The sequence below is a fragment of the Cupressus sempervirens genome, chromosome 3, assembly GCF_028749045.1.
Source record: "Cupressus sempervirens isolate cs-2001-9-10 chromosome 3, ASM2874904v1, whole genome shotgun sequence".
Taxonomy (NCBI): Eukaryota; Viridiplantae; Streptophyta; class Pinopsida; order Cupressales; family Cupressaceae; genus Cupressus; species Cupressus sempervirens.
In genome coordinates, this window is record NC_143120.1 from 865,944,950 (window position 1) to 865,967,635 (window position 22,686).

Here is a 22,686-nt window from a genome sequence, read left to right on the forward strand (position 1 = left end):
CATGAAATCAGAAAACAGAAATTATCTAACTCAGGGTTGATTGATTATTATCAATTTCAGTTTATATGATATGATTAATAATTATTTAATAACAGTATATATGTGTATCATTAATACATATGCATATCATTAATATATATATATATATATATATATATATATATAATTACGAAGATGTTATAAAAATAATTATTAGTCGTTATCCTATCAACAGTTCTCATAATAACTTTGAGTTGAATGTATTTTAATGAAGTACAAATTTATCAATTTGACTGATCTGACCTATGCTATCAACCATTAACTGTCCCTCTTAGCCAGGGAGGATAATCTCTTTTAGGATGAAAATACAATAACTCATTGTAGGAGTTTGTAAAGATATCATCTTAATATGATATAACAATTTATGGCATGTCCGCGAATATCAGGTCTCATGATATCTACCATAAATGATATTACCTTAAGATAATATCCAAAGAAATGGCACGTCTACAAATATCATGATTCATGATATTCACCATACTCATATCTATTATGGTATATGCACAGGCGTCATGATGCCTGCCATAAAGATATCTTCTCATCGCATATCCATGGATACATAATATCCACCATGATATATCTCAATAAAATAACTTCTGTTTTCGGGATATCAGTCAATCAGATAGTATTACTTGAGAGATATTAAATATCATGGCATATCCATGGATATCAATTTACATGATATCCATCATGATGGTGAGATTTGATTATTCTAAAGTCATCACCTCATTATAACAATCAGAAATACAGGTGTTCATCATTGGAAGGTCATCATTTCAATGATGTCCACAGGGGCCCATTAAGTCATGAATTTCGCACATGACAATAAAAGAGTTTACTCATAAAACATCTTTAAAATACATTACTGCAATATTGTTGAGACTCGATCTCAAAAGTTAAAATAACAATTTTATCATACAAAGTTTACCTCTCAAGTATTCTACCTTTGTCTTGGAGAGTGACTTGGAGAGAATATCAGTTGTTTGCTCCTCTGTGCTAAATATCTCAACTGAATGGCATTTATCTCCACCATGTCTCTAACATAATGATAGGGTATCTCAATATGTTTTGATTTGTCATGGAGTACTGGATTCGTGGTGAGTTTAATACAACTTTGATTATCACAGTGAATGGTGGTGGGAGGCAAGGATTCCCCAAATAACCCAACTGGAAGTTTTCTCAGCCATACAACTTCTCAGGGTCCCATTGATGATGTAATATTTTGCTTCTGTGTTTTTTTGAGCAACAGAAGATTGTTTTATGCTAAACTAGGAAATCATAGCCGATCCTAGGCTGAAACAACATCCTGAGGTGCTCTTACCATCAACTATGCTTCCTACCCAATCAAAGTCAGTATACCCATGCAGATTTATGCCTTTGTCATAGTTTAATCCAAGCTCCAATGTGTCGCACAAATATCTTAGAATTTTTTTTACTACTATCAGGTGTAACTGTCTTGGTTCACACATGAACTAAGTGAAAGCATTTGTTGCATAGCAAATATTTGGTCTATTATTGACTAAGTACATTAAGGATCCAACCATCTGCTTGTAGAGAGTACAGTTTGTCAATTCTGAGTTTGTTGCTGCTTCTTTTAGCTTATGTAAATTTGCCTCCATAGGTGTAGCCATTATTCCAAATCTTTTCAAAATAACAATTGTGTATTTTCCTTGGTTCAGAAAAATGCCATCAGTGTGCTGCCATACTTCCAACCTGAGAAAATAATGCAGAAGGCCTAGATCCTTCATATCAAATTCAGATGCTAGATCTTGTTTACATTGATTAATAAGGTGGTCTTCTCCTGTAATGAGTAAGCCATCAACATAAAGAATGAGTATTAGCATGCCACCATTAATTACCTTGAAATAAAGGTTAGGATCTGCATCATTCTTGGAGAAGCCAAGTTTTGACAGATATTTGTCTATCCTTTTGTACCAAGCTCGAGAGGCTTGTTTAAGCCCATATAAGGCCTTCTTTAATTTGCAGATAGGAGTCTTATTACTGTGAATTTCAAACCCTTCAAGTTTTTCTAGGTAGACTTCTTCTTCTATTACACCATTGAAAAAGGCAGCCTTCCCAACCATTTGACATGTTTTACAACCTTTTGATGCAGCAATGGCAACCACAGCTCTAACTGGTGTATATCGAGCAACAGGAATAAAATTTTCTTCATAAACAATTCCTTCCTTTTGAGAAAATCCTCAAGTGACAAATCCAGCTTTCTATTTTTCAATACTGTCATCTGCAGCATGTTTGATTTTGAAGAGCCATTTAGATTAGACAACTTATTTATCTTTGGGTCTAGGTACAATGTCTGAGACATCATTCTTAAGTAAAGATTGGTATTCTTCTGTCATTTCATCCTTCCAAACTTGATGTTTAATGGCTTCTGCAACGTTAGAATTTCATAATTATGAGAGCAATGTAGTTTTCTCTAACAGTCCCTTTAGGGGCTACATAGTTTTCAGCTTCTTGAATCATCTCTCTTGCCCAAATAGGTCTTTTACGATTTGTTGTAGTATTTCTTGATTCAGTAGAGTCCATAGGTTCATTTTGAATGATATCTTTTGTGGGTTGACAGGTCTCCCTCTGAATCTCAGAAAGTAGGATCTACTTCCATATTTTGAGGAGTTTCTTGATTGTCGATGTCTAGATCATGAGAGTCTTTTGATCTTTTGAATGCAACCTCTTCAAGTCAAAGATTACATCTTTGCTTAATTCAATAACTATTGTCCTGGTATGTAGACTCTATTAGCTTGAGATGTTTCACTGTAGCCTACAAATATTCCCCTTTTTCCTAAAGGTTCTAGTTTGGACCTCTTTCCTTTGGGTATATGAAAATAGATGAGACTGATGGAGCCCTATTTTTTGGCAAAAATCAAGGCCTCCATTTGAGAAATAATATTGGAGACTTGGTGAACTATTGTCATTTATGTATAAGGATTTCATGAGCATGAACAAAACTACAAAAGCTAGCATCATCAATGTCAAAGGTATGAAAAACCAGGGCTATATCAATCTCAAGAGTTATAACAAATATAATGGAGATGTTTGACAATGTCAGCATAATGAACAAATCAGATTTCAAAGAATGATCAAATAATAGCTGCTAATATGAAGTCTTTGGTTTCTGACTGTAATGAGCATAAAAGAAATGACGTGATGAAGGAAAATCATTGATACCTACCAACATAGTAACTTACCCACATAATATTCAGACTGGTTATTACAGATACAAGCTAAGGCAGTCATTATCTATTGGTGCTCATGACAAGAGCTGAAACACACATACCCAAACTAATATTATACAGTGATCCAGTTGGACAGTGACTTATGCTTCTGTAACAATTCAGCCGGAAAAAGCGACATACATATTTAATTTGTTTGGTTAAAAAGCAAAAAGAAAAGAAGGATGCAGCATATCTTACAAGTAAAGCAATTGATATAATGAGAATTGTATAAATACATTGATTGTAAAGATTGAGTGGTTGAAGGAAGCAATAGTTCAAATGGAAACTAATATGCACGAAGACGTTTCCGTAACAAGTTAAGAATCATAATGAATGATGAAGCATATGGCAGCAATAAAAAATACGCGCAAAACTGTACGATTAAATTATGGCCAAACATATGATTAAGGGACATTTCAGCAACCAGCAATAACCTGTCGAAAGGCAGCAATTATGATATATTTTAAGATATAAAAGCATATCTTCAAAATCAGGTAATAAGACACTAGGTTGAGACTCGGCAGTATTTTGTCTCCTAAAATCTGAATAGTTAACACAAGGGAAAGCAGCGAGTATGTAGAGAACCTATTGAATGATCTTGATACGCTAGGCATTAAAGGAGGACCTACATATACTTCAGATTATTTCTGTGGTGAATAATGATGGTGTCGGGAGTTTTCAGCAGAGGAGTGTGGATGTCATTGAATCCTTGGGAGTTTATACTCAGTTGTTTCCTCCAGCGATAGCATTTCAAGAAGTAGCGATGACTACTGTTTTGTATTCAATCTCCAATCACCGTTTGAATCAACATCAACGATAGGTTCAGTTACGAGGGAATGAGTCTTCTTGTGGGCGACGATTATCAATCATTGCAAACCCACATAATAAAAAAACGTTATCACATAAACAGTAGAAGCCACGTATGCATCATTGGCAATGTTTATATCATGATACAAGGACGGGCATATCAGGACTAAAGATGAATCAGAGGTGCCGAAAACTATTGGTAAACTGCCGTAAAGAAATTATTTCATAGAATAAATACAAATTGCGAATACAGTAAAAAGGAGTGAAAGGCGGAGGAGCGTTGCATTTCTCGCGAACTGTGTGAAACGATTTGCCTTGCCCGAGCCATAACCACTGAAGCTGAGGAACATGAAGATGGAAGTCGTCGGACAAGCAGATTTGATATTAACATGACAAAATGTATTGCTTCTGCGAAGAGGTTAGTCCGTTATAACTATTGTTGAAGAGCCCAACTTCAAGTTAGCCATCGAAACACATTAAGAGCTCTTTATGACAAAGACATTCATTTTCCTGAAGATCGAAAGACCCTGTGAAATGTTGCGGGCGTGAGTTAGGAAGAGACGAATATCGTATCAATGAAAACGCCAGCAATCGCACTAAAAAATGAATGTTAAAGATGAAAATAATTTGCAATTGGATATTAGTCTTAATAATTATAAACCGATAGTATATAAAGTTTTCAAATAATTAAGTTTATGAAGCGACTCGACTCAGATGATTATTGATATGTCTCTAAAGAGATATATATATATGTATATATATATATATATATGTATATATATGTGAGAGAGAGAGAGATATATATGTGTCTTAAAGAGATAAATATATATATATATATATATATTCGACAAGCATAAGCAATGCATTTTTATAAAAAATAAAAGATATTCAGTTTTGTATGGAGAAAAATACATGATATATATATATATATATATATATATATATATATATATATGTATGTGAGAGAGAGAGATATATATGTGTCTTAAAGAGATAAATATATATATATATTCGACAAGCATAAGCAATGCATTTTTATAAAAAATAAAAGATATTCAGTTTTGTATGGAGAAAAATACATGATAAGGCACGGCTTTGTAATATGAATTCAAACAATATATTTTAATGATAAATAAAAAGCCTTTTGTTTTTTTTAATTTGAGGCAAAGAGATTACAATTAGAGTGTGGATTCCTCCTTTATGATCAATGTTACTGCAGTATTAATACAATAATAATAATATCGACGTTAGATAGTTGATACTGATCAGTTTTAACGCAATAACAACATCGACTTTAGATGGTCTATATTACTATAATGATCAGATTTTAATATAGTAATATAGACTTAGATGGTCAATGAAAATACACCCGATTTCATGAAATCAAAAAACAGAAATTATCTAACTCAAGGTTGATTGATTATTATCAATTTCAATTTATATGATATGATTAATAATTATTTAATAACAGCGTGTGTGTATCTATATATATATATATAATTATAAAGATATATTAATATAAATAATTATTAGTCATTTATCATATCAACAATTCTCATTATAACTCCGAGTTGAATACAGACAGTAGATAATGAATTTTGATCAAGTATGAATTTATCAATTTGACTATCCGACCGACGTTATCACCCATTTACAAAATCAAATGTAAAGTTACTCTTATCACATCAACCATAATCTTCCTAGCAATCCCTCAAACCAAGCAAAAAACTCTCTCACACCTTTTAATCGAAGAACTTCAAAATATTTTAAATTCAAATCCTTCCTATGAAAAAGTAGAAATCGCCACACTGAAGCACAAAGATCTTTGTATGAAACTAAAAGCAAGCATCAATGGTATTATTCATGACAGTTCTTCTCATAAAAAAATAATGGAGAAATCCCAACATATCCATACAAACTTATTCTCAAGTATATCGAAGTGAGCCCAAAGTATGACCCCTTACATATCCATGCAAAAAAATTATTCTCGACCATATGAAAGTGAGCCCAAAGAATGACCCCTTTCTGATCCTCTAAAACCCAATCCCTTTATTAAGAATAAGGTTTAATTTGAAAAAATATTTCCTCTCATGATGCCCCATCAAATAAGGATGTAAACTTGCTTTAACTTTTAAAAGAACACTTAATTAATAATAATAACTTGAGCATTTATTTTTAAAAATCCACTTGACCTACCAAAAGCATCATTGATGCACTAGATAGTGAAACTAAGAGTTTTGAGGTGAAATAGATACCATCTAACCATGTCAATGCTGAAATAGTGCCCTCTTGAGCTCTTGAAAAGCTCTCCTGCATCTCTCTATCCACTCAAACTTCTTCCCTTTCCTCTAAAGGGAAGTGATAGGGTATGCTATCCTAGAGAAACGATCTACAAACCGTCTATTGTATCCGGCTAAACCCATAAAACTCCTAACCTCTGTAACTGTCGTGGCTGTTGGCTAGTCCATAATAGCATAACCTTAGATTGGTCTACTGAGATCCCATCGCTTGATATCACATGACCAAGATATCTGACCTCAAAACGGAAGAAAGCACACTTGGACAAATTGGCATACAATTGATTATCTCTCTAGCACTGTAGAACTTGTCTCAAATGTTCCTCATGCTCATGTTCATCTCATGAATAAAACAATATGTCATCTAGGAATAACACCACAAATATTTCCAAGAATGAGCGAAATACCCCATTCATGAGGCTCAAAAATACTATCCGGGCATTGGTGAGTCTGAAACCGACCATTGTAAATTTATAGTGCCCATATCTCGTGCACAAAACAGTCTTGTGGATATCACTCCCCAAAATCCTTAGCTGATGGTACCTTGACTTTAAGATCAATCTTTGACAACACTCGAGCACCCTAAAGCGGATCAAACGAGTCATCAATCCTGGGCAGTGGGTATCAGTTCTTAACAGCTAACGAAGACGGTCAGTGCTCCCCATGGTGAGACACTAGGACGAATGTGCCCCTTCTCCAGAGTTTGTCTAATTGAATCTTGAGCTTTTGATTAGTCATCCTATAGGGTGCTCTAGATACTAGTTGGGTTCCTAGAACAAGATCAATGTGAAAATCTTCAGCCCTAGGAGGTGGCATACCCAATAACTCTGAAGTAATTACATCTGCGAACTCCTGGAATACAGGATAATCCTCAAGATGTGGCTCAACCTCTTCTTTCTCTCTGTCACTAATGGTGATCGCATACATCTAGCACCCCTTACACATACACCGCTTAAGTTGCATAGTGGAGATCATGCAAAGAAATATAGGCCTCTGAATACTCGAAACAATTATAGGTGAACAATGATCATCAACACACTCTACCCTCTTCTCCCTACCATCCACCTTGACACTGTGAGCTCTTAGCCAATCCATGCCAAGGACTACATCATCTAAACCCAAGGGGGTGACATGAAGATCGGTGCAAGTGATTATATCTCCAATCTGAATAGGACAATCCCTAATCAATGATCCAACAAACACCCTAGCTCTAGAGGCTAGCTCTACCTCCCAGCTAACATCCTACCTAACTCGCACCAGCTCGCAATGCTCACCCACTAAAGGAGATATAAAACAATTTGTAGCTCCTGAATCAAATAATATAGAAGTGCTACTACCTCCTATCATACCTGCAAATACTCTGTAGGAGCAACCCATGTCACCCATTGTCAACTCAAATGTAGCTACCTTCTAACTATTAGCCCTTTGCCCCAAGGGACAATCTCTAGCAATGTGGTCCATCACACCACAAGCGTAACAAGGTCCACGAGTCTGAACCGATACTCCTTTAGGCCTGGGTTGTTGCTACCCCCTTGTCCTACTAGATCCACTGAACCCACCTCTAGTGGACTACTAAGTCCTTGCTAGAGGTGCATATAGAGCCTATGTTCTCTGATCTCGTCAAGGACCTTATGTCTACCTTTGCTTGGGCTTAACACCCTAGTATCCCTACGGAAGCTTCTACCTATAATATTGTTCTGCATGAGTGGCTACAAAAGATCCTGAGCAGTGCCTTCGATTCCCCTTACAATGGGGTCTAGATCCATGAGTAGCGCAACTACAGTGCTGAGATCTATCACAGATGTCCTGTGCCTTATTGCGTATATCCTCCATAATAAGGACCCTCTCTACTATAGCTTTGAAACCCATTGGTGCTGGCTAGCGAGATGTCCTGCAATAAAGGGTTAAGTCCCCTAATGAAGTGGTTAATCCGCAACTTCTAATTCCTCATGTAGTCAACATAAGGGAGGAGCTCTAAAAGTTTACTCTCACACAGTGCCACTATAAGCCCCCTCTGTTGCAAATCATGCAACTCGTCAATCTTATGCTACCTCTAGTGCTCTAATAAATATCTATCTCTGAACCTCTGTGTCCCATGTAAGGATATCTAGATCAATGCCACACAATCTTCTCAGCATCCCACCATGTGGAGGCAAACCCTCATAATAAGTGGATAGCAAAATGGTCCTTCAGGTTAGCCCATAGGGACACAATCCATAGCATCTCTCCAAACACAACAACCAAGATTCTGCCTCTAAACCATCTGTAGGTCTTACTTCTAGGGGTTTGGAACTAGGTCCCCATGATGTCTGCCCATCGTAGACTCTTCTTTTCATTATACATGGAAGCAAACGATCCAAAATTTATGTCGCAATATTCATCTCTGGTGGAGACATCAAAGGCACTTTGTGTGAGACCTCTGTCGAAATCATCTAGCATCTTGATCTGCTTTGTCTTTGGGTTGTATCTTGCGATGCAATCCTGGACTAACTTTGGTACCTCAACTGCCATTGGGAACCTTGCCGCTTCAACCAATCCACTTTCCTTAAGCTCCTAAGTGATGGGATGGATGGGTTGTGCATTAAATCTCCTATGCAGGTCGTGGAGATCATAAAATCTAAAAGATGTATCAATGTAATCCTTTAATTTTCTCTCAAGACTAGGAAGACGATCGTGCATACCAGTTCTAACAACCATCACTATATATAAATGCACAGAGCAAGAAAAAATTCACACTCAAGATGAAATTTCCCGTTGCGGAATGAAGAACCAAGAATCCCATCTTATCGATTTCAAATCTAATCATTGGGCTTCGAATCTCCCATGTCACATGAGTGAGGAACGGCCCATTAGCTCAGAAAATCCCCTATAATGGCATTACAATCAGATTTACCATTAAGACCAAAGGTTAACAGCTCCCTTTGACGTCATTCATGTCAATTTTACTTTTATTAGGAGGTCGTACAATAGATTTTATGACATTTTCCTTTTAAACTCTGGAGTAGCAAGGAACTCACTCTTCCAATTCTTCTTTGAAGGAGAATCACTTCATGGGAGAATCCGGCTTATGAGAAAGCATTTTATTTAACTAAGACTGGACGAAGCCTTGCCTCCTTTTCAAATACGCTTCTTTTAGTTAAGTCGTGGGAGAGGCGCAATCTCCACTTTTTCGACAAGCTTTATACTTGGTCACTTTTCTCTCAGGTAGCATCACACAAGCATCTCTGCAAGAATATTCCCTTTTATAATTAAGCCGCTACCAAAAGGTATGTTTTAACTTTACAAATTGGAGAGGAAGCACTAGGAGTGCTTTCTCAGTCGGGGACGTAGCCAAAGAAGTGAAATTCCAACACGGCTCATACTTGGATGGAACTTTGCTAACTTGACTAAAATTTTGGCTCAAAACTTCTTTAAGTACCTCCAAAAGGTGAAATCTTCACATGTATACTTTATGGACTCATCTTAGTTGTACTTTCAGGAAATGGGAGAATCACCTTCATCGAAACCGAAGCGTAGCTAAAATAGCTTCTTTTCGATAGCATCCACTTAGTCATTTCTTCACTTCAGGCGACCTCAGGAACTTTATCTCCTTCCAGCAGCATAATATGGGAATCCCCACAAGCATATTCCTCCTTTTATCACCAAAAATGCACTTCAACTCGCACTATCCAAAAAGTAGCCCACGCACTACTCCAGTTGGGGGAGCAGCAATAGAGGTGAAACTCCGACTTAGTGCTAACACTAAGTCCTTTCTTCATTTCTGGAAAAGTTAAGGGACTCCTTTTCTTTAGACACCATGCTCTTAACATTTCCAATTCAATTCCTTTACAACTTTTCTTCTAGAGACAACCTTTCTTCACATGTCGAAAACTCCTTAGGTGAGCTTCGCCTTTGGCGAAAGAGAAGTTGAACAGGTGAAATTCTGATTGAGTGCATACTTAGGCGAATCATGATCATCTAGTTGAAATTTTAGCTTTCTTCTCATCTTGGAAGATGCTCTACAACACTCCCACCCAACCTATGACACTAATAGACCTTGACACATTCGATTGACTTAAATCCCACATAAAGGGTCAACAGGGAAACCAGAGTGGTGAATTCCTGAAATCCTGCATAATGAAGGCAAGGCTGATTAACAATGAGAAGAAAGCCACCTAAGGTGCAACCTAGTCTTGGACACTTAGAATTATATGCATTGACTGTACTCAAAGCATGAAGCTTAAAAGAGGGGAGAAAAACAAGGGCAATAGTTGGCTCTAACTGGGGACTTAGGCATGGACCTAGCATCTCTGGTTTCACACAAGCAACGAACGACAAAACACATAGAAAGCGAACAAAACTTAAATGCATGTGACAGAAAGCAAACTAACCTAAGCACACACACACAGCAAGGAAAGGAAACAAACAACTAACTACTATATACCATGTAGGGGTTAACTACTCTCTATTTAAATCCGTTACAACTTTAGGTCCTGGTCATTGTAGGACAATGGCAACACTTCTCCAATGGGATAGGCCAACTTGAATGTGTTATGTTGATTTGCCTGAACTATATTGAATGGGCCTTTCCAGAGAGACTCGAATTTAGACTGCATACCTATGGGCTCTCGTCTCTTATCCCACAACAAGACCATATCTCCTTCCATAGATTTTTGTGGCCTTGCCCTCTTGTCAAATATATCCTTTATTTGCATCTGGTGTTGAGTGATGCAGTCCACGCACTCTTCTTTATCCTCCTGTACCAAGGTCAAGTACATAATCCGCTTCTCTAATCCATTACTGAAGGTATTTGTCTTCAATTACAGTCCACAACTTATAGGCAAAGAGCTCCAGAAGCAAGAGCAGATCGGCCTCGTCTCCATAGACCAGCTCGAAAGGTGAAACTCTAATTGCTCTTTTCGGTGTGGACCTATCCGCCCACAATGCATCGTACAACTTCTTGTGTCAATTTCTTTGGTTATCCGAGACCAACTTCTTCATGATGCAAAACCCAATTCTTATTGCTTGACCTGGCTTGTCCATTTCCTTGGGGATAGTACTCTGATGAATGGCCTAATTAAATGTCGTTGTCGTAGCAGAACTCAACAATCTCCAAAGAAGAGAAGTAGGAAGCATTATCCATAACTTTAGTAGTACACCAAACCTTACAAAGGTGTGCTCCTTCAGAAACTCACATACCACCTCTAATGTAGTCTTCTTCATCGGCTTCGCTTCAACCCACTTAGTGTAGTAGTCAGTTGCAGTTAAGATGTAAGTGTGACCATGGCTTGACGATGGGTTGATGGGCCTTATGAAATCCAGTCCCACTGCTGGAATGGAGCTTCTATAACTACTGGCCTTAGAGGCAATACAACTAATTGAGGTCTACCAATAAACATTTTGCACTTACCACAGTTAGCCACCTACTTGTAGGCATCCTAGAACATTCCCGGCCAATAATAGTATTGTCTTAAGATTTTGAAGGCCATGACAGAGGATGAGAAATGACCTCCACATGCCTCGTTGTGAAATGCTTTCAACAAGTTCTCTTGTTCTTTGTCTACACACCTTACAAAGGTGTCCTCTATGGCCTTCTTATATAAAACATCATCAGAGATGACATCCTTGGTTGCCTTTGTCTTGATATCTCTCCTTTGTTAGCAGTAAGGCCTTCAGGACATTCACAATATGTTAAGAAATACACGATATTGGAAAACCAAGGGTCCTGTAGACTTACTTACCATCAGTACTTTCGAGATCTCCTATGTATCACTTTCTTCTCGATTTTCCACCATTGCTTTGCATAGACCAGTCCTGTGAACAAGCTTGGTGGGCTTGATATCTATTTCGTACTCCTGCACCTTAGCCATCCAAGCTCCTCGAGTATTGCATCCAATATCTTGCTAAGTAAGTATGCTCTTTATGGCAAAATTTGGGACGTGCACTACGGAATGAGAATGCAATATGTAAAAACGAAAATTCTTCAATGCTCTTACAATTGGATAGGCGTACCTCTCCATCTGAGAGTATTTGAGCTCATGGTCTTTAAGTGGGACGCTCATGAAGGCAATGGACACCTGAACTCCCTCTTTGTTCTCTTGCATCAAGATGGCTGGTAGCATATGTGTTGAGGCATAACAGTAGATGTTGAACTCCTTATTATAATCCAAGTGAACCAAAACAGGAGCTTTTGCAATAGCAAACTTTATATCTTTAAATGCCTTCTAGAATCACTCCATCTAAAACTCTGGCTACCCTTCATCATGTCTACTATGCATTTAGTTATCTCAGAGAAATCAAGGACAAACCATCTCAAGAAATTCACCTGACTAAAGAAGGATTTGACTCTTGTCTTGCTCAATGGAAGGTTAGTTTTATCACTCTTTCTGGATCAATTTTGATGCCTTCTTGTGACACTATATGTCCAAATAGTTTGCCTTCAGTTTGACTTCTTCAAGTTTAGCAAGATTCCATGCTCTCGGCACCTCTGCAATACCTCCAAATCCTTTAGATGATCTTTTCTCTTCTTTGAGAAGACGGTGAGGTCGTCCAAGTAGATTACAATATAGTCCTTTAGTTCTCCAAATGACAAGTTCATGGCTCGCTGAAACGTTGTTCTTGTGTTGATTAATCCGAAGGGCATTCTGTTGTAGGCAAATGTTCCCCATGAAGTGGTAAATATTGTCTTATGCTGGTTAGCTTCATCTACTTGAATCTGATTGAAACCTGAGAAACCATCCAAGCATTGACATCATTTCAAAGCCCACCAAAGTCTGCAAGAGGTGATCCATATTAGGGAGGGCATAATTGTCCTTGAATGATGCTTGATTGAGGTTTTTGAAATCCACACAAATCCTTATCTCTCTATTCTTCTTCCTAACAAGGACTATGTTAGCAATCCATGTTGAACAATGGATTGGGTAGATAATCTAGGCCTTGGGCATCTTGTGTATCTCTCTAAAGATGGCACCTTCAATAATGGGATTATACTTTCTTTGTTTTTATCAAAAGGGTACTGCATCAGGCTTAAGGGGAATCTTATGTTTGAAATTCCCATCCATGAAGCTCTTTAAATCCTCATATCCCCAACTGAATACTTCTTGGTAACTTATGAGAAACTTCTTCATTTCTACCCTTTCTTCCTTAGTACAACATTTCTCGATATTAATCATCTTCGGGCTAAGTTCAATTCCTATGTTTAGTCCATCATACTCACCAGTACTTCCTCCCTTCCTATCCCTTTCTCTCCTAACATATGCATCGTGCCTGTTGAAAAGCTTTTCAAGTGAAACCAGGTGGGGAGGAATCTTGTTACCTTTTAACTGGACAATGCCTAGTTCGAGCTCCTTCTTGCTATCAGGTGACAGGTCATGACAAGGATTTTTGCTTCCTTCGAAATACAACCCTTCAAATGCATCATATCCTTCTAGAAAGTGTTGGATCTTTTTGTCATCTTCAAATACTTGCCATGACTCCACATTGTCAAGAACATTGGGTTGGAACAAGACTTCCACCTTGTAAGTTTGATCTCCAAAGTCAGGATGTGGTAGAAGCAAGGACGTCAAGACTTCCAATGAATCAGCACGTGCATTCTGTTCTCTATGAATTGCCACAATTGAGAAGGCATCAAAACCTTCTAACTCGTCCCATACGCTGTTTCTATGATTCCGCAATCAGTGACTCTTCACAGTATATTGATTCCAAACTTTCTTAATGATCAGCTCAGCATCACCTTGAGCTCTAAGAGTCTTTACTCCTCTCTATTTAGCTGTAGCTATACCTAGGAGAAGGGTTTCATACTCGGTAGTGTTGTTTGTGTTTTTTAACTCCCAAATTATACGCAAGATGTATCAATTTTCCTCCGAGGGACACCAACACCACACCTGCTCCAGAACTTGCAAACGCACAACTTCCATCGAGCTCTAACATCCACATCTAGTCATCATCAGGGGGCTCTTGTTTTTCTTCAATGAAATCTGTGTCAGTGGATAACATATAGTTGCCAAATTCTATTTCTTGATAAAGGATCTAAGCCCTAGGGTCGTCAAATTTCATGACAGTGAACTTCTCCTTCTCCTCTGGCTCAAGCTTGACATTCTTATTTCCTATTGGAATAATTGCATGCGACCAATGACCAATGAAGCTTAATTTCTCCTCCCATGTCCCTACAGAAACTTCGGCTCAACAGCATGCCATAGCTAGCCGAAATGTTTGCTACTAGGATAGTGAATTTCAGTCTTTTTGCAAGGTGTGCTACCAAAGCTACCTATGCATCCTTGATTTGTCCTACAAGGGGAACTCGCTTAGCATCCATAGAATAATACCGTCCAAATGTCTTGGTTAACGGTAAGCCTAAAGCTTGGGCAACAATGGCAGGCATGACATCATCTGAGGCTCCTAAGTCTATAATACAATGACTTAGCTTATGGTCATTAATGAATAAGGATACATAGAAGGGGTTGGGTTTTTGGCCTAGGGAGGTAGCTAGGACAAAGAATTCTTCTTCTTGGAAGCGAACTCACACTGGCATTGACATTAGCACTATTGTTACTCCCCTTACAATGATCTATTAGCCTTTGCAAATAAGAGGGATTATATTTAAGATAATCTAGAGATGTTATCTGTATTCGAGCATCCTTACAATATTGCACAATATCAAATGAGTTATTTGACTTACCACTTTGCTCTTTCTGCGAAGTTGAGGGAACAAGGTTGCTAGCTTTGGCTAGAGTAGTTGTAGTGGCATTATTTCGAACAGGTGTAGAGGAGACGAAGCCTTTTTTATCTGGCTTCTCGTCATCACAGTCATTTGCGTTCTATATAGGGTGGCAAAGCAGTCACCTCTTTCCAAATCTAACTCTTACTCTAGATAATAATTTCCAGAGTCGCCATCTGAAGTAGAATCATCTTCGCTTTCAGGGAATTCCACAGACAACTCCTTTGTGGTGCTCATTTGCATGAATCTTGTCATCTCAAGACATGAGTGTCCGTCGTGGTCTATGGTAAGGTGAAAGATGCACATATTCCCTTTCTTAGGAAGGGCTTCTATGGCTAGCCTCTGCTGAGCAAGTAGCAATTGTAATACTTTCCCCTCATGGTTCTTTCTCAATATATCCTGGTAAGGTTGCTGAAACAAGGGACTAGGTTTGGCAATCTGTCTCTTTAATGCAATGACTTCATTTGATAATTTCTGCAGCATTGCTTCGGCATTGCTGGTAATGCCAGTGTTACTGGTAGATGCTCTCATTTGCACTTCACGCTTCCATTTACCAGAAGCTATAAGGTTATGCCCAAGCTCAATTGCCATGTTTTGAGCAGCTTGCAAATCTGCTACATGCACTCTCCTCAAATCGAAACTTATATCAGGAGGCATAAAGCTTATAAAGAATGTCTTCTAATTATCTGGAGTCGGTCTGCTAGCAGCTGGGATGTGATCGATCAACTTGTTGAATCGGGCAATGAACTCCCGCACTAGAACTAACCATCAAATAATTCATGACTAAATACATAATATATGAGATAACATTATGCAGCCTCAGGTATAGGTCCACATGTCAACCAACTGCCTAGATCCAAGAGAGCATAAGCTAACTCTTAAATAAAGAACCTCGTTGAATTAATTACCAGGCATCATATGAAGAACAACATAGGAAATCAGCACCCAAGAGGATGAAGCATAACTTCAGCAGTTGTCACATTAAAGCTTGCGCACTTAGGACAATGTTCCATGATATATCCACAGTATGAAGCCAAGCTCGTGGAATCTAGAAAAGACAAACGAGTGTTTGCCAAATGAAACTGTCAGACAGGTAGCTGTAAACAGAAAACAACAAATATCTTTTTGGGTGATGCAAGATTGCTAACAGCCCAAGGATAATCCTACATCAATATGGTAGGCGTAGGGTAATATTTTTTAATCCAAAAAGGCTTCTAGAAGGTTAATCTTGGCCCCTTGGAGAGGACTAATCCTGGCCATTGATTTGAAAAGTCAAAACTATATAATAAGAAGGGTTTTGAGAATTGTAGTTGTTATACTGCCAAAATGAATGCAGACTTCTCACTAGTTTGGTGATAAGTTGTGTCTTTTGTGAGAGTTGTGTAGTTCTACCTTCAAATTTATTCCAGTTTAGTTTTAGTTAAATGAATGGATAATATTTTGTTTGAATGTGTTGTGTTTCTCATATTCATATTATTTGCGGTTTGCTGATGTGGACCACAGTGCATGGTTAGTATGAACTTATTTATGAGATCTAGTTCAATTGCTAAGTTGTTTGTTATTTTTGCATGCATATGAGTGTAACAAATGCTTAATGATAAGAAAATCTTTTTATAACCCCAGAAGATAGCACTGGTTATGCATATAAGTGTAACAAATGCTTAATGATAAGAAAATATTTTTATTCCAGTTTAGTTTTAGTTAAATTAATGGATAATATTTTGTTTCAATGTGTTGCATTTCTCATATTCATATTATTTGTGGCTTGCTGATGTGGGCCACAGTGCATGGTTAGTATGAACTTATTTATGAGACCTAGTTCAATTGTTAAGTTGTTTGTTATTTTTGCATGCATATGAGTGTAACAAATGCTTAATGATAAGAAAATAATTTTATAACCCCAGAAGATAGCACTAGTTATGTGTGGTTGAGTCCATCTGGTTAAGCTATCCAGTTCGGAACTGGATAAGATAGGAATAAACCTTTCTAAACCTTTATCCTTTTTCAGTTTATTTCTAGGAAGTGAGGTTTAGATTAGTAAACCTTGGAGAGAGAGAGAGAGAGATTTGTATTTGCTGAAAGTTTAGTAAACCTTTATCCATGTTCAAGAGAGAATATGACTCACCCTTAGTGGACTCCTATTTTGTGTTGGTGGTGTGCCTAAAATCCCCATCAATGCATCACTTAAGGGGAAGCTATTTTGCTTCTGTCTTCCAATTGTTCACAAACAGCAAATTGTTCCATGTCTATGACACAAAACAGACCATCCAACAAGCTATTCCATTCTTATAATCTCATGTTGAAGGTTAAGGCTTTTCACATTTGTAATCTTCAATTTTTGTAATGGATTTTGCTCCAAGGCATTGTAAATGACATCATGACAATATTCAAAATTTCATCAGCAATAAACTTATCCAATTGGTGTTCAACACTAAAAAATGAAAGAGAAATTTTTGGGTTTGTAAGGCTTGTTATAACAAGATTGAAACCCTAAACCTATTTATCCCTCTTAAAAAGTCCATTAAGCCTAAATAAATACATACATACATATATAAGGATTATATACTTTTATTTCCAGGATCTATATTTTTATTCTAGATTATATATTTAACAAAAAGGGAAACAAAGCTTAGCCATTATTATATCCTGTATTGGTGACGGAGCGGCCAATAGTCTATTTTTTGAAGAGAACTTTTTAAGTAATTCTATTAATATCTTAACCGAGGACAGTATACTAACCAATTGGATTGGGTTAGAGGGCACCAAACAGTGCAAAGTTATCTCATAAAAACAAGAATTGCATTGATAGGCTTGGGGTAGATGTTACTCTTCATATTCATAAAGTAGCGTTTGACAATCCCATTAATTTATTATCTTGCACTAAGACAAGCTAACTGAAAGAATAATATGGAAAATCCAAAATTAATTAATCAAGAGCTATCGCTTGAAAGTAAATGTTGCCATTAATGAAACCCAAATGAAGAGTGTGCCAATAGTCTATTTTTTGAAGAGAAACTTTTAAGTAATTCTATTAATATTTAACCCAATGACACTCTACTAACCAATTGAGTTGGGTTAGAGGGCACCAAACAGTGCAAAGTTATCTCATAAAAACAAGCATTGCATTAACAGGCTTGGGGTAGAAGTTACTCCTCATATTCATGGACTAGCCATTGACAATCCCATAAATTTCTTATCTTGCTAAGACAAGCTAACTGAAAGAATAATAACATGGAAAATCTGAAATTAACTAATCAAGAGCTATCACTTGAAAGTAAATGTTGCCATTAATGAAACCCAAATGAAGAGCGTGCACACCAAGATCCAAGGAGACACAAAAATTGAAAGGGGGAAGAACAACGAAAAAAAACTTTATTTTGTAGATGGTAAAAGCCTTGAGAAACTATAATGATAAAAAGAGGGAAAACAATCATACAAAATACTACTACAACTAGGAGAAAAAGAGAGAGGTGCCTCATTATAGAGGTGAAGAGAGGGAGTCACAAATAACTCCCAAGTCCAAACATGCCATCTAGCAGCCTATGTGAGTGCAATATGTCACCTCATAAGGAGGAAAACTAATATTCCAAATATATTTGGAATAAAGAATGATTAGTTGCGAGAACTCATTAAAGGAGAAACATCTAGTATGGATTCCTTGAAATATCCTGCAAGAGACAAAATGAGGAAATTCCTAAGACTAAGGCAAAGTAAAGATTAATTCCTAAAACTAATGAATACACTTTGGTCAAAGTTGGGGAGAGATACACCATAAACACAAATGAAAGTAACTATTAATCAATACAAAAACTAATGCTCATTGGATGTTTGCTTTGCTTCTTTATAAAGGAAAACAAGATAATGAGGTAGTTCAATATAAGATAATAAGGTAGTTGAATTCAAGGATTCTTTCAGCATTTAACAATGAAGAACAAACATAAGATGAGGAATTTTTGGAAATTTTCAAGGAACTTATCAAAGATTTCAAAGGCATACCTCCTAAGCGAGTGTTGGAACATGAGATCAATAGTTACTAGACTGCCCCTCCCAAACATTGGTCTCTATCACCAACTATTGATAAGTTGTATGATTTTAAGAACATTGGAAAAATGTGACAAAACAACTTCCATCCCTCAATGATTAATTTGAACAACCCTATTTTAAACAAAAGTCATAAATTTTGTATACACAAACAAGAGTGCAGCTTAAACAGAAACATGAGGCAACAAACTTATGCAATATAAAAAATTTGCTTCAGCCAAAATATATCATTGTCTACAAATCTCTTACCTTTGCCTCTGGAAACTTCAGGAAAGAAAGACACCGGTATCTTTGCAAATGCTTTGTTTAATGTTTCTTGCAAGGAAACTGGTAATCTTTTTCTAGCCTGGACAGTCTCAAAATATACTTGATCTGAAAGGATTCCTTTGTCTTTTAAAATAGTAACAGCCATCTCTAGGTACAACAAAAAAGCCCATAAATTACTATGTATGAGAGATCAATTAAATAAAAATCCTTTAGTCATATGTAATGCAAATAATGAGATATTATGGTAAACGATTTGAGATGGTATAATCATCAAGAAAAAAATCGAGGTTTATATATATCCAAAGTTCAAATATAAGTATCCAAAGTTCAAACATTGTAAGAGACTGCCATCACTAAGTACAATGTAAAAACACATTAATGTAATATTCATGCAATATCAACTAATTTAATACTTTTAAATCATATGTATTGATAATAATGAGATGCATTATGGTATAACAACATAATCAGAACACAGATAAAGAAGGTATATATTGCTTCAACACAACACAAGAGCTTTATGAGATTGATACATAAAGCTTTATTGGTTAACCATGATCTTCAATGATTAAAATATTCATATCTAAGGCTAATGTTGTAATCGTCTTCTAAACTAATGTTATTAAAATCATTGTTGGTGGACTGGCTATTAATTAACTACCCTCAACAAATATTGGGCTCCTCTTTACATACATGGATGTAAAAAAATAAGTGTCACATGAAAACATATCACAATATCATAGGAGACTGTGATAAGGGTCAACAAATCCTAACATTAAAAAATTTGATCATCAATTGATATTGGAATTAGGCATGCCATCTTTTACAGTGTATGGGTTCATTTGTAACATCTAATTTCTCTTATTTGATGTACCTCAATCTAGAAGTCCACAGATTTAAAGCATTTCCACTCATGCTCCTGTTAGGAAACAATATAAAATAGGTAACTTTGAGAATTGGCACAGGTTAATACAGGATTCAAATATATGTTGCAAGTCCAAATCAAATCTTCCAATATATATTTCTTGTGCAGTAACTGCCCTCAGTTAAGAAAAAAAAAACATATGAAGGTTGAATGTTACATGAAGAGTGCTCCATAGAATATTTGGCAAATAGCAAATAAAAATAAGCGAATGATGAAGAAATGAGATAGAAATGCAATGTCAATGAACCTTGAACCAAAAAAATGTAATTTTAGTGAGATGTAGTGCTACAAACTTGTTAGGCTAAATTGAAAAATAACTAGGAACTTGAAAAACATCAAATGTTCCATAAGGACTCGTCATCTCAAAAACTAGGTGTTTCTAAGATGACAATGTTTCTAGGACATAAGATTTTGGGGAACATCCCTAGACCATCAAACATCCAATGAAATTTCCATGGCATCTACCTCAATGAGGAAGCTTTTTGAGGCCTCCCACTGTAATGGACATGTCTTGGAGATGATGGCACATTCCCATGTGGCTCAATATATTCCCTTGCATCTCCTAACTGCAGCTAAGACATCCATGTGTCCCCCATAAAAACTCAGGAAAAAAGATCATTTTTAATCTTAAATCCGTGTTAGTAACCCAACCCTGATGATCAATAGGCCCCTTGTATTTCTCATTACAGATATAGGATAGAAGGCTTACTTTCCTTGTTTCTGCTAGTGTTTCATTCCTATGTTTGTGTTCTGCAATGTGTTCTTTATGTATTCAATTGTTTTCATTTGCTCATATTCTTCTTTCAAATCAATTTTTTAAATTGCCTCAAATCAAAATTCTTGTTTCCTTGACTTGAGTATGAATGTTGATTACTATTCTCTGGTCTAACCATCTTATGTTGTGAAGCAAGATAAGATATTTCCTTGAGGAAATTGTTCTAAGTGATTTTGAGAGTTTATGCCCAACGCAAGAGCAAATGGAGAAGATTTGATGCCTTTGTGAAAGAGAGATTAAATTCTGTAGTTGGAATAAGAACTAAGAAGAACAAAATGAGATACAAAATTTCTTGGTAAAGAAGCAAAGTTCCTCAAGATAGAAATTGATGTTGCAAGTATATCCCAATCAAGGGAGACAAACTAGAAATTGATTGTGGACATAAAGAGGCTAAGCTCCTTCAAAAATGCCAAGAGCAAAGGAAAATTCACCTCCAAAGGCAAGGAAGAATTCCAGGGTGATTCAAATCTACCAAAGAAACTTCTATTCAAATTGAAACAGAGATTGAGATTCCCCTCCTCAAAGGAGATATGAATGCGAAAATGCTTGACCAGTCAGCTTAGTTGAAGGTCTATTTTAGTATTCATTTTCTTACTTTCAAGAGAGAAATTCCATTGCAAGATCAATGTTGGCAAAGAATGCTTTTAACTTATTTGAAAAAAACCCTTGTATTCAATAGCTCGGAGAAAACAAGCTCTAGGTTACTTGGCTTTAAGAAACTTATTAGAAAATAACTTCCCAATTTGTAATAAAGAGGAAACATGTATGGAATTGCAAGTATTAAAACAGAAAATTCTATTCAAGTTGAGACAAAGATTGAGATTCCTCTCTTCAACGGAGATAAATATTAAAAAATGCTTGACTAGTCAGGTTAGTTGAAGGTCTACTTAGTATTCATTTCGTTACTTTCAAGAAAGAAATTTCATTGCTGGATTAATGTTGGTGAAGCATGCGTTTAACTTATTTGGAAAACTCTTGTTCAATGGTTTTGAGAAAACAAGCTCATGTTATTTAATGGCTTAAGAAACCTATTAGGAAATAATTTCCCAATTTGTAATAAAGAGGAAAAATGTATGGAACTGCAAGTACTAAAAAAAAAGATGCACAAAGCATGAAACACTAATGAATTTTGTAGAAGGGCAGTCTAAATGGAAGAACATATACAAATAGTGTTGATAAAATAAAGAGTAAGACCTTTTCATAGTTACTTTTGAAGGATTGTATTGATCTCTAAGCAAATGGACATTGAGGCAAGATGTGCACATACTCACTACCTTGAGGTAGATAAAATATGCCAAAAATTGTCCTCATTCTAACGTTAATGCTCATACAAATGCAACTTGCTAGAAGCTACATACAAGAACAAAAAATTTCCCTTGTCTTTTACTATTAAAGAATATACCCTTTAAAGGAGGAAAGTGCCACTTCAAAGGAGCTCAATTCACACATCTAAGGACATATAAGAATCTTCCAAGTGTGTGGGAAAAATGTGCAAACATGTGTGAAGGTGTTCAAATGGAGGATCAAATGCTCCTAGAATAAAGTGAAGGGCAAAAGAGAATTCATAGTACTTAGGTGCATGCCTATGCCTTCGTACACACCATTTACTC

General features: G+C 36.5%; 1 protein-coding gene across 1 annotated transcript in view; it reads right to left on the bottom strand.

The window, feature by feature from the left end:
• LOC149569516 (Cystathionine beta-synthase (CBS) protein) overlaps positions 1-22,686 on the bottom strand; it is a 103,392-nt gene that overhangs the window by 70,572 nt on the left and 10,134 nt on the right. The window contains exon 2 of the mRNA XM_089822192.1: positions 19,359-19,523. Coding sequence (XP_089678318.1) covers positions 19,359-19,521 — 163 coding nt within the window. The 5' untranslated portion in view covers positions 19,522-19,523. The remainder of the gene's footprint in view (positions 1-19,358; positions 19,524-22,686) is intronic.